This window comes from Dermochelys coriacea, chromosome 3 (assembly GCF_009764565.3).
Source record: "Dermochelys coriacea isolate rDerCor1 chromosome 3, rDerCor1.pri.v4, whole genome shotgun sequence".
Classification (NCBI taxonomy): Eukaryota; Metazoa; Chordata; order Testudines; family Dermochelyidae; genus Dermochelys; species Dermochelys coriacea.
The window spans coordinates 87,180,212-87,193,546 of record NC_050070.1 but is presented as its reverse complement, the minus strand read 5'-3'; the positions used below and the strand labels follow the sequence as shown (position 1 = coordinate 87,193,546).

General features: G+C 45.6%; 1 protein-coding gene across 3 annotated transcripts in view; it reads left to right on the top strand.

Annotated features, from left to right (window-relative positions):
* The first annotated feature begins 6,981 nt into the window (after positions 1-6,981).
* The window catches only part of TUBE1 (tubulin epsilon 1), a 29,092-nt gene continuing 22,738 nt past the window's right edge, over positions 6,982-13,335 (top strand). For 2 of the 3 annotated variants that reach the window (XM_038395574.2, XM_043510854.1), the window contains exons 1-3: positions 6,982-7,115; positions 7,193-7,266; positions 9,986-10,038. In XM_038395574.2, coding sequence (XP_038251502.1) covers positions 7,091-7,115; positions 7,193-7,266; positions 9,986-10,038 — 152 coding nt within the window. In that variant the 5' untranslated portion in view covers positions 6,982-7,090. Of the gene's footprint in view, positions 7,116-7,192; positions 7,267-9,985; positions 10,039-13,335 lie in introns of those variants that run through there. The other variant, XM_043510856.1, reaches the window with a different exon arrangement.

The window sequence follows — 13,335 nt, the reverse complement described above, 5'->3', positions numbered from 1 at the left end:
GTACTTGGTAGCACATCCAGTGGGCCACTACTCAGAGGCAAGAAGGAAAAGTACTGCAGTTGCTAGGCCTAGTGTAATCTAGTGCATCATGGATCCCAATAATCACTCAGCCAATTGCCTTCAAGTGCCACATTCTGCTCAGGTCCCCTAGAAAACCTGACTCCCTGACATTTCCACTCCTACCAACCATCCTCCCAATTCCCATAACCCTTTCCCATCCTGCTAATCTCTAGCCCTCCAATGCAGGACAGAAAAGAGCAGCAAATTCACTGTTTAGCAGACTCACCACAGGTATTACTGAAATTCCTTTTCAGGTTGTCTGCTGCTTCCAGGCAGCTATGGCCAAGAATAACAGATGCTTGCATCTCCTAGGCATATACCACACTATTGTTTATTAAATGTTGGTAAAAGGAAGGGGTTACATATTCATTACTGTGGATTGTATTTGTATGCAGACACCCAGCATGTTCTTCCAGCTCACTTCTGTTCCAAAGAAGTGTTTGAGCTCTGGGAATGAACAAAAATTGCCCTAGATGTGTAGTGGGGCTTTTCTTTCAGTATGCTTGCTACCTGAAGTTCATTCATAAATCAAAAAACACAATTCAATTAGAATTCACAAAAATGTTAATACTCAATTTACTCTACCCTTAATTTATCAGAAGCTAATAGAACTTGGGAGGGGGGCTGATCCTACTCCTGTTGAAGTATATAGGACCAGGAGCTTCCCCCCTCACACCTTGTCTTGGGGAGGAATTCTCCATGAGGCTCGATTCTCAGACTTCTACCCCATCAGGGGATACAGAATTTACCCTCCCCAGAGATCTGCAGGATTCCAGGGCCAGCTGCATGAAAGGCCTTGTACCTCCACACTAATACTGATGCCCAGCAGCTCTGGCTTCCTGGCCATGTCTGCCCAAAGGAAGGGGGCCTGCAAAGAAAAAATACTGTAGCCCCAAATGGTATTGTCTATTCCAGGGAATCTTTACATGGCTGAGGTGGAGAAGAAATGTGTTCCCCTGGCATTCCCAGATTCTGCCCCCACCCCTGCTCTGGACCCTCAACCTTTTCAAGAACCATTTCATCTGGGTCAAATGATGACTGTACCCGTTTCCAAGCTAGGTTCACACCCTTCTGCATTAACATTCCAAGATAATGGTGTTTGTCTCAGAAGTCTATGACAGCTGGAGTTGTCCATCCTTTTTCTCCATCCAGTTTGCAGAAACACAGTCACCAGTTTCTAGACCAGGCAATTCTCTGAGTGTCAACTGTTGTAAAAGTGTTCAAAGGCTCTTTTTTACCATTTTATCCAAATTGGCTACTCTCTTCGTGTCTGGCTACTTTGAAGTTAGATTATTTTCCAAAGTTTAAACCATAGTTCTGAACTGTCTTCCCATCAAGAGTTGTGCTGGACTATGTCCACTAGCTAGCATGGGTGTTCCTTTATAACTCAGAAGAGTGGGGAATGGATCTTCCTGCTTTAGGATTTTCTTGGTTGTCTGTACAACTTTCTCAACCTCTCCATTCACTTGTGGGTAATGTAGACCGCTACTAATATGATCAAGATCACTTTTTGTTCTGTAAAATAAAATGAGTACTTGTAGCACCTTAGAGACTAACAAATTTATTTGGGCATAAGCTTTCGTGGGCTAAAACCCACTTCATCGGATGCATGCAGTGGAAAATACAGTAGGAAGATATATATACACAGACAACATGAAAAAATGGGTGTTGCCATACCAACTGTAATGAGATTAATCAATTAAGGTGGGCTATTATCAGCAGGAGAAAAAAAACTTCTGTAGTGATAATCAGGAGGCCCATTTCAACCAGTTGACAAGAAGGTGTGAGTAACAGTAGGGGGAAAAATTAGCATGGGGAAATAGTTTTTACTTTGTGTAAATGACCCATCCACTCCTAATATTTATTCAAGATTAATTTAATGGTGTCCAGTTTGCAAATTAATTCAAATTCTGCAGTTTCTTGTTGGAGTCTGGTTTTGAAGTTTTTTTGTTGGAGAATTGGGACTTTTAGGTCTGAAATTGAGTGACGAGGGAGATTCAAGTGTTCTCCAACTGGTTTTTGAACATTATAATTCTTGATGTCTGATTTGTGTACATTTATTCTTTTGCGTAGAGATTGTCCGGTTTGGCCAATATACATGGCAGAGGGGCACTGCTGGCACACAATGGCATATATCACATTGGTAGATGTGCAATGAATGAGCCTCTGATGGTGTGGCTGATGTGATTAGGTCCTATGATGATGTCCCTTGAATAGATATGTGGACACAGTTGGCAATGGGCTGTGTTGCAAGGATAGGTTCCTGGGTTCGTGTTTTTGTTGTGTGGTGGGAGGTTGCTGGTGACTATTTGCTTCAGGTTGGGGGGCTGTCTGTAAGCAAGGACTGGCCTGTCTCCCAAGATCTGTGAGAGTGACGGGTCGTCTTTCAGGATAGGTTGTAGATCCTTAATGATGCGCTAGAGAGGTTTTAGTTGGGGGCTGAAGGTGACGGCTAGTGGCATTCTGTTACTTTCTTTGTTGGGCCTGTCCTGTAGTAGGTGACTTCTGGGTATTCTTCTGGCTCTGTTAATCTGTTTCTTCACTTCAGCAGGTGGGGATTGTAGTTGTAAGAATGCTTGATAGAGATCTTGTAGGTGTTTGTCTCTGTCTGAGGTGTTGGAGCAAATGCAGTTGTATTGTAGAGCTAGGCTGTAAACAATGGATCGTGTGGTGTGGTCTGGATGAAAGCTGGAGGCATGTAGGTAGGAATAGCGGTCAGTAGGTTTCCGGTATAGGTTGGTTATGTGAGCATCGCTTATTAGCACCATAGTGTCCAGGAAATGGATCTCTTGTGTGGACTGGTCCAGGCTGAGGTTGATGGTGGGATGGAAATTATTGAAATCATGGTGGAATTCCTCAAGGGCTTCTTTTCCATGAGTCCAGATGATGAAGATGTCATCAATGTAGCACAAGTAGAGTAGGGGCACTAGTGGATGAGAGCTAAGGAAGCGTTGTTCTAAGTCAGCCATAAAAATGTTGGCATACTGTGGGGCCATGCAGGTACCCATAGCAGTGCCGCTGATTTGAAGGTATGCATTGTCCCCAGTTGTGAAACAGTTGTGGGTGAGGACAAAATCACAAAGTTCAGCCACTAGTTTTGCCGTGACATTATCGGGGATACTGTTCCTGATGGCTTGTAGTCCATCTTTGTGTGGAATGTTGGTGTAGAGGGCTTCTACATCCATAGCGGCCAGGATGGTGTTTTCTGGAAGATCACCAATGGATTGTAGTTTCCTCAGGAAGTCAGTGGTGTCTCGAAGATAGCTGGGAGTGCTGGTAGCATAGGCCTGAGGAGAGAGTCTACATAGCCAGACAATCCTGCTGTCAGGGTGCCAATACGTGAGAGGATGGGGCACCCAGGATTTCCAGGTTTATGGATCTTGGGTAGCAGAGAGAATACCCCTGGTCGGGGTTCTAGGGGTGTGTCTATGCAGATTTGTTCCTGTGCTTTTTCAGGGAGTTTCTTGAGCAAATGCTGTAGTTTCTTTTGGTAACCCTCAGTGGGATCAGAGGGTAATGGCCTGTGGAATGTGGTGTTAGAGAGCTGCCTAGCAGCCTCTCATTCATATTCCAGTCTATTCATGATGATGACATCACCTCCTTTGTCAGCCTTTTTGAGTATGATGTCAGAGTTGTTCCTGAGGCTGTGGATGGCATTGTGTTCTGCATTGCTGAGGTTATGGGGCAAGCGATGCTGCTTTTCCACAATTTCAGTCCATGCACATTGGCGGAAGCACTCTATGTAGAAGTCCAGTCTCTTGTTTCAACCTTCAGGAGGAGTCCACACAGAATCCTTCTTTTTGTAGTGTTGGTAGAAAGGTTTCTGTGGATTAGTGTGCTGTTCAGAGGTGTCTTGGAAATTTTCCTTGAGTTGGAGACAGCAAAAGTAGGATTCCAAGTCACCACAGAACTGTATCACGTGCGTGGAGGTGGAGGGGCAGAAGGAGAAGCCCCGAGATAGGACAGATTATTCTGCCGGGCTAAAAGTATTGCTGGATAGATTAACAATATTGTTGGGTGAGTTAAGGATACCGCTTGTGGCATGTAGTAGTTTAGACCAGTGCTTCTCAAGCTATCTGATGTGGGGGACCGGCAATTTTTTTTTCCAATGTGCGCGCAGACTGGCAGTCGATGGCTCGCAGACCGGCATTGGTCCGCGGACCACCACTTTGAGTAGCACTGATTTATTTAATTTAGTGCCCTTTTTCATTTGCAGAGAAGCAAAGTGTGTGTTGTAAATGGCTTATCTAGTTTTTGTTCTGAATGACTTAAATTCTACTTAGTAAATTGTGGTCCATTCTCCATCGCTAATTGTTCTGGAATACCAAAGTGAGCAAAACTGTTCTTCGGTTTCTCGATAACACTGTGACAATTTTATATCTTCCAAGTAGGTTATTTCTGTATTCCTGGAAAAACAGTCCACAGTGACCTGGTAATGATGTCTTCTGAATTTGTGTAAATCTTCAGATAGTCTCTTCCAAGATCTGTCTGATACAGGTGTTGTTATTAAAGGTTCTCTGTGCTTTGTTGGTCTGTTAGTTCTGCAATGTTCATATGCAAATATTTTATTCTTTATGTCCTGGCTGATGCCCAGACATCACACTGATTGGTGAGCCTGTTCAAGGCCTTCATGGATGAGGTTTGGGATTTCCCTTCTCATATCATTTGGAATTGTGATGCAATTGCTTTTAATCATGAGTTCATTTGACGCATTAATTGTCCGGCACAAAATCATATTTACTCACTCCCTAGGTGCTCCAGGGCTGGAGCACCCACGGAAAAAAAATTAGTAGGTGTGTAGCACCCACCGACAGCCAGCTTCCCCCCATACCCCCCCAGTGTTTCCTGCCTACGAGCGGCCCCGCCGATCAACTCCTCCCACTCCCTCTATATTTCTCATGTTGGGCCCCTGAACAGTCCTAGACCAGTACTAATGCAAACTCAGCTGTCTTGGCCAACTTCTCTAGAAATTGTGAGAACTTTGAAGGAATTCTTGTAAGTGTTTTTCTGGGACACTTCAGTACTCAGAGTAATATCCGCAAGGGATGTAACACCCGAGTACAGCCTACTTGATTTGCAAGCAGAGAAGGCACCATATGTGTTCATCTGTGATTGACATCTCTGTGCCCAAGGGAAACTGTTTGAAGACATTGAGCAGTCTTCCAAGCTCCTAAGAGGTCAAGGTAGTGGACAACATCCTGAAAAAGATAAGGAAAGATAAAGAAGTTAAAGGTGTGATAAAAAGAAAAGGAGTACTTGTGGCACCTTAGAGATTAACAAATTTATTAGAGCATAAGCTTTCGTAAGCCACAGCTCACTTCATCGGATGCATTTGGTGAGCTGTAGCTCACGAAAGCTTATGGTCTAATAAATTTGTTAGTCTCTAAGGTTCCACAAGTACTCCTTTTCTTTTTGCGAATACAGACTAACACGGCTGCTACTCTGAAAGGTGTGGTAGTAATTCTTCTGAAAGCAAATGACCCCCATAAAATATCAACTTTGTAAAGTGAACAAAGCCCTGAGGCCAAGCTAATCACAGGCTTACTATGAATTCCAAGATATCTCCCTACAGCAGCATGTGGTCTAAGGAGTTAAAAGTGACGGTGATAAGAAATTTGCTCAATTTCTGAAAGTGTGGTGCATATCTGAGCTACAAACTCGATTTTTCTTTTGTTATCTAACGTATCTTTCAGATTCAAGAGCATATACATATACACTCACTATACACAAAAATGAAGCTAGGACACAGTGGCCTGTCAACTCATGTATATCTTAGCAACAGAATAATTCACTCCTGGAATCCAAAAAATTTTGTTCAGAAGGCTCAGTATAGTATATTATTACACCATCAGCAGTTTAACAGGCATTAAGAAAATATAGAGGATGGAAACATAGCATTAGAGTGCTAGATGGTTAAACATTGATGACCTTACACAGTCCATGGCTTGTCCAAAGTGAAGGGCTATTTTTAAAATATTAAAAAACAGACCAAAAATCACACTATAATCTTTTGGGGTTTTTTTTACATCTCATTATTTGGGGGAGGGGAGGGCTAAGGCTGACTCATGATTTCGGGGTTGCCAAGAGTGCATTCAGGCCTTGGCGGGCTGGGAGTTTGATCATCACATAGTGACACCTGGTGGTGTGTTACTCGCCATTAAACAAGTTTGAAATGAGTATTTGCATATTACAATGTTTGTAGGACAACGGCTGAGCCCATAATTTTTAATTTTAAGGGCAACATGTCCTGAAGAGCTACTTACTCTCTAAAGGCTGAACAGTGGCTATAAACCCTCCCCCTGCTTTTGGCAGCACTCAGCCTACAGCACTGGCGCGCGGTTGAGTTTTAATTTTTTTAGGACAGGTTTCAGAGTAGCAGCCGGGTTAGTCTGTATTCGCAAAAAGAAAAGGAGGACTTGTAGAGACTAACAAATTTATTTGAGCAGAAGCTTTCGTGAGCTATAGCTCACTGCATCCAAATGCATCCGATGAAGTGAGCTGTAGCTCACGAAAGCTTCTGCTCTAATAAATTTGTTAGTCTCTGAGGTGCCACAAGTACTCCTTTTCTTTTTGCGAATACAGACTAACCCGGCTGCTACTCTGAAACCATCCAAATATCGACAACCAACCCTAGGGAGGCCCGAGGGCTGCAAGCCAAGGGCCGGCGCTGCCCTTGAGCACAGCAGGCCCCACCCTCCCTTTGCCCACCGGTAGCAGAGTGGCGCGCGGCGTGTTCCAGCACGGGACGTTCCACCTGCGGGAGGAGAGAGGGCCAAGCCGGTGGGCGGGGAGAGGTGTCGCGCATGCGCCCGCGGCGGGCACATGAGAGCGGATGGTACCTTCCAGGCCGAGCCTGGCCTTATTGGAAGCGCTTGCGTGAGCCTCCCCCGCCCGGCGCCGGGCACGCGAGGGGCGGGGCTTTCGGAAGCCGGGTTCGGAGTGGGCGGGGCCAGCTCCTCGCCGGTTGGGGGAGGTGGAGCCGCCGTGGCTGCCCGCGCGCCCCTCGTAACGGCCCCCTGGAGCGGCGACCATGACCCAGTCGGTGGTGGTGCAGGGTAGGCCGGTGTGACCCCCCCCCCTCTTTCCCCACCCTCCCCCAGCCCCGCTGACCCGTGTCTCTCCCCCTTTGCAGTGGGCCAGTGCGGGAACCAGATCGGCTGCCGCTTCTGGGACCTGGCGCTGAGGGAACACGCCGCCGTCAACAAGGTAACGGCCCCAGCCGGCGGGCGGCGCAGCGTCAGCTCCCTGGGCGGAGCGGCCCCCGGGTTGCTCCTGAGCGCGCGCAGCGTCGGCCGCTGATTCTGAGCCGAGCCCCCCCCCCCCGGGACCCCCGCCCTGAGCGCGGCTTCCCAGCCGGTGTCGGCGCTGGGGTCCCGTTAGTTCCCCGCCCTCGGCGGCGGCTCCGCGCGGTGTCTCCCCGGCGTCTGTCTCCGCCTCCGGGGGCCGGGGCAGCCTGAGGACTGGCGGTTACTGGGCTGGGCGCCGCGGGGACTCCCTGGCCTGTGGAGCGCAGCCCCTGGGAGTGTGAAAGCTCACCGGGGCGAGCCCGAGCAGTTCCGCCCACAGCCCCGCCGCTGGAGCCGCCCCACGCGCCGCCTTCCCAGTTCGCGGGGGAATTTCCCACGAGCTCCGCCTCCCGAGAAACCCTCCTTTGGGAGGGAAACCCCCAATGCATGAAACAAAGTCTGCTCCGGCGCCCCAGACAGCTGCGGGCTGAAACGGACATGCTCAGCAGTCACCTGCTGGGAGGGGGCTCTGCCCCATAGCCCTCCAAAGCCTCTGTAAGTTTCCCTTCCTGCAAATTTCAGTTTACCAAAAGTTTTCGTTTTCTCATAGGAAAAATCCAAAGGATGGCTCCCGGGTAGGCCTGGAAGGCTCTTGTCAGTTTCACAGGGCCTTCCAGGCCCAACCAGGAGCCCGCCCCTTTGATTTTTCCTCATGAGAAACAGAAATTTTCCGGTAAATTGAAAGTTTCTCTTGAAAAAATTCAGTTTTGTGAAAAGGGCATTTTTCATCTGAATGACTTTCTGCCAAACTTTCAGCTCCAGCTAGGACTGAGCAGTTAGTACTGCTTTTCCTTTTCCAAGTATTATGTAATTGTTTCCCATAAGGAACCTTTCATGATGCAGCTGATTATCCTACATTGACCTGCTACGGGTTTCTTCCGCTTTCCTCTGAAGTATCTGATGCTGGTTGCTGTTGCAGACAGGATACTGGACTAGATGTACCTAGGGTCTGATCCAGCATGGCAGTTACTATGTTCCCTTCTCTGTCCTCCTTCTTCTGGTGTCCCGTGTCCTTCCATCACAATCGGGTTTTTCCAGTGTTAGGCACCTAAGGTCTGGTCTGTAGCCCTGGCAAGATCTTTCATGGCTCCTCCAGGAGCCAACAGACATGGTTTATATTTCACTACAGTCACATGTATCTGGGTCATTGAAATAACCCCGCTGCCGCATATTGACTTTTGACCTTCCAACTCTTGTTCTGAGGTGATTTAAACATCTCTAGGTTGACCAATCCTTCTCTTCGTCTGAGGGAATGTGTTTGCCAGTTTTAGTCCTACTAAAGCCAATGTGTTCCCTGTGCAAGTCTTTTTAAGTCCTGCAAACTATATATTTATTACTACAGTTCTGCTTATGCAAATACACAAAAATACACTCCTCTCCAGCCCATGGTACTCTGACAAATCTAGTCACTGCCAAAGGGTGTGCATATTTTCTCACTATTGTACTAATATTGATTTGCAGTATGGTGGCTTGTTGATTTTTTGGCATTACAAATAGTACAGTCTATGAAGGTATGTGAGCATTGCTCTGGAAAGTGATTTAGTCATCAAATCACATGTAGACCTTGAACAAAAAATTAGTGTTTAGTTCTTTGGCTGTCAGATGTGATAATAAGGCAACAGCAGTGATTTTTCTAGAAAAAAGTTGAGCATATACATCAGTAAAGAACACTTGGGGCCCAATTCTCTATTGTCCCACAGGCAAATTATGTGGCTTCAGAAGCTTAAACGGGCAGCAACAGACTCTGGGAATCCCACCCCTTCGGGGGCTTGCCCAATTGACATAGACGCAATGGAACATCTCTACACCACTCCACTTCCACATCCCTGTGTAGTGTGTGTATCTGGAACACTGCTGTGGTCCAACTACTCTCTACTTCTCATGGTCAACAGCAAATAGAGTGTATATCAGAGCAACCCTGGGGTTTCTCTAACCTATCCAAGTAGGCATACAAAATACAAGGAGTATAAAGGTTCACTAAAGTCACCGTTGGTCCCGTTTCCATTTCTATGTTCAGCACAAGGACAGAGTAACAGATAAATGGGCCCAGTAATTAGCGTGCTGAGGACCCCTGAATGGAAATGTGTCCAATTTGCAAGGAATATATAGACATGATTTAAAGAAAATGTCAATGTGTTAATAAAGATAGTGGTGGACATTCCTTTTGGCTACCTTGCTTCAAAGCAGCTAGTACTGGCTCCAGTTGTGACAAGATATGGGACTAGAGGGAATACTCATCTGATTCATTATGGCAAATACTATGTTTCTAGTATTGTATTCAGCAACACAGCTTTCATTTTCAGCTGATTAGTGGGCAGCTGTACTGAAGACACGGATCTGCTATAATACCATAACAAATACAACATGTAAAGCAGTTAGCTAAGCTCGTTCTATTGCTAATTAATAAATGTATTTTTTCAAAAACACAAAATTAAAGAAAATATAATATTGGTTGTGATTTGTTAAATCTTATGTTGAATAAAATGTTTCTTATTGAATGAATGGTTTACTTTCATAATTTCAAATTCTATGTATATTTTTAACTAAATACTGTTGTATAGCATTAGCCAGAAATAGCATTGAGAATCTCTAAAATTGCACACTTAAAACTTAACTTGTGCAACGTTTCTGTTTTTCAGAAAGGAATTTATGATGAAGCATTAAGCAGCTTCTTTAGAAATGTGGATACCAGGTAAGCTTTGCTGTATCAAGAGACCTATTTGAAATTTATCACAGTAATTGATTTCAGTAGATCAGCAATCCCTATCTGCTATTGCCCGTAATAAACTACAGTTTTTTCTGTGTTTCAGGTCAAACTACTAATTGTGCTAGAAAGAGACCCTAACATCTTGTACTTTCATACATTGTGTCTATCCTCCTCCTCCTCTTTGATATAGACCTTTGCTATTCTAAGTCTATGAAAGTATTCTTTTCCTTCACCCTTCTCCCTCCTGCCAAAAAAAAAGCAGTCCGTTAATAACTGCACATTAATTTTCCTTTAAAATAAAATGTATTCTGCTTCAGCCACTCAGTCATATTCAAATGTCAGGCTTTATAATTATGATTTTTAGTGTTGATTGGGGATCTTACAGGAGGAATTCATTTAAGAAGCACAAACTATGCAGGCCTTGAAAAATTTATCTGACCTTTTCTAGCATGAGCACAAGAACCCATAGATAGAAAGAAAAACAAACCCACCTATCGCACCATACTGGTGCCCCTTCTACTCCTCCCTGCTTACACATGTGCATCTATGCCACATACTCTGTAACTTAATTAAAGGAATAAAACAGTTGTGCTGCTTCCCATGCATGGTATTTAGCTGTAACACTATTAAGCAGCTTTCTATCTAATATCATGGTGGATCAGTAGCTGCAAGATAGTTCAGGTTGTGTGACAAAGTTCAATTTTAACAGTGGCTTTAAAACTTTATTTGTAAAGACTTCATTGAAATGGCAAAAACCAAAATACAGACAATAAATTTAGAGTATTATTTTAATTTTGGATTGACTCACTTAGATTTCTTGCAAAAAGGGCATAAAGGAAAAACATGCCGCTTTGGCCACATTGCTGCTCCTCGTATGCTGATTCCTTGAATACCAGTTATACATAAATATGTTTGTCCATAGACTGCTTTATAATTTTTTTTGCCATAACAGAAAATAGATGTCAAGGTGAACCCACCAGATTTTAGCTTGATGACAAATCTGCTGCAGCACAAATGCCATCACCCACTCAGGGAGGGCGGAGAAGGGAGAGAGTGTGTACCTCATCAAATCATAGATGAGGGTTGGAAGAGACCTCGGGAGGTCATGTAGTCCAGCCCCCTGCTCAAAGCAGGACCAACCCCACCTAAAGCATCCCGCAAGGGCTTTGTCAAGCTAGGCCTTAAAAACCTCTAAGGCTATAGATTCCACCACCTCCCTAGGTAACCCATTCCAGTGCTTCACCACCCTCCTAGTGAAATAGTTTTTCCTAATATCCAACCTAGATCTCCCCTACTGCAACTTGACACCATTGCTGCTGCTTCTGTCATCTGCCACCACTGAGAACAGCCCAGTTCCCTCAGCCTCTCCTCATACATCATGTGCCCCAGCTCCCTAATCATTTTAGTTGCCCTCTGCTGGACTCTCCAATTTGCCCACATCCTTTCTGTAGTGGGGGTCCCAAAACTGGACGCAATACTCCAGATGTGGCCTCATCAGTGCCAAATAGAGGGGAATAATCACTTCCCTTGATCTGCTGGCAGTGCTTCTACTAATGCAGCCCAATATGCCATTAGCCTTCTTGGCAACAAGGGCACACTGTTGACTCATATCCGGCTTCTCGTCCACGATAATCCCCAGGTCTTTGCTGCAAAACTGCCGCTTAGCCAGTCAGTCCCCAGCCTGTGTGACATGGGATTCTTCCGTCCTAAGTGCAGGACTCTGCACTTGCCCCTGTTGCACCTCATCAGATTTCTTTTGGCCCAGTCCTCCAATTTGTCTATGTCACTCTGGACCCTATCCCTACCTTCCAGCGCATCTACCTCTTCCCCCCCCCCAACTTAAAGTCATCCGCAGACTTGCTGAGGGTACAATCCATCCCATCATCCAGATAATAAAGATGAACAAATCCAGCCCCAGGACCAACCCCTGGGGCACTCCGCTTGATACCGGCTGCCAACTAGACATCGAGCGTTCATCACTACCTGTTGAACCAGATCTAGCCAGCTTTCTATCCACTTTATAGTCCATTCATCCAATCCATAGTACTTTAACTTGCTGGCAAGAATTACTTTGGGAGACTTTATCAAAAGCTTTGAAAAAGTCAAGATATATCACATCCACTGCTTTCCCCATATCCCGAGCCAGTTATCTCATCATAGAAGGCAATCAGGTTGGTCAGGCATGACTTTCCCTTGGTGAATCCATGTTGACTGTTCCTGATCTCTTTCCTGTCCAAGTTCTTCAGAATGGATACCTTGAGGACCTGCTCCATGATTTTTCCAGGGACTGAGGTGAGGCTGACTTGTCTGTAGTTCTCCAGATTCTGCTTCTTCCCTTTTTTAAAGATAGGCAGTATGTTTGCCTTTTTCCAATTGTTTGGGACTTCCCCCGATCACCATGAGTTTTCAGAGATAATGGCCAATGGCTCTGCAATCACATCAGCCAGCTCCCTTAGCACCCTCGAATGCATTGCATCCAGCCCCATGGATTAGTGCATGTCCAGCTTTTCTAAATAGTCCTTAACCTGTTCTTTCACCACTGAGGGCTGCTCACCTCCTCTCCATACTGTGCTGTCCAATGCAGCAATCTGGGAGCTGATGTTGCCTGTGAGGACCTAGGCAAAAAAAGCATTGAGTACTTCAGCTTTTTCCACATAATCTGTCACTAGGTTGCCTCCCTGATTCAGTAAGGGTCCCACACTTTCCCTGACAACCTTCTTGCTAACATACCTGTAGAAACCCTTCTTGTTATCCTACACATCCCGTGCTAGCTGCAACTCCAGTTGTGCTTTGGCCTTCCTTGATTTATACCCCTGCATGCTCGAGCAATATTTTTATACTCCTCCCTAGTCATCTGTCCAAGCTTCCACTTCTAGTAAGTTTCCTTTTTGTATTTAAGCTTACCATAGATTTCTATGTTAAGCCAAGCTGGTCACCTGCAATATTTGCTATTTTCTGCACTCTCCTGGACTCCTTTCCCCCTCATGTTATTCTCCCATGGGATCTTGCCCATCGGTTCCCTGAAGGAATCAAAGTCTGCTTTTCTGAAGTCCGGGGTCCGTGTTCTGCTGCTCTCTCTTCTTCCTTTTGTCAGGATCCTGAACTTGACCATCTCATAGTCACTGCTGCCCAGGATGTCACCCATTTCTACTTCCCCTACCAGTTCTTCCCTGTTTGTGAGCAGCAGGTCAGGAGAAGCACAGCCCCAGTTGGTTCCTCCAGCACTTGCACCAGGAAGTTGTCCCCAACGCTCTCCAAAAACTTCCTGGATGGTCTGTGCAC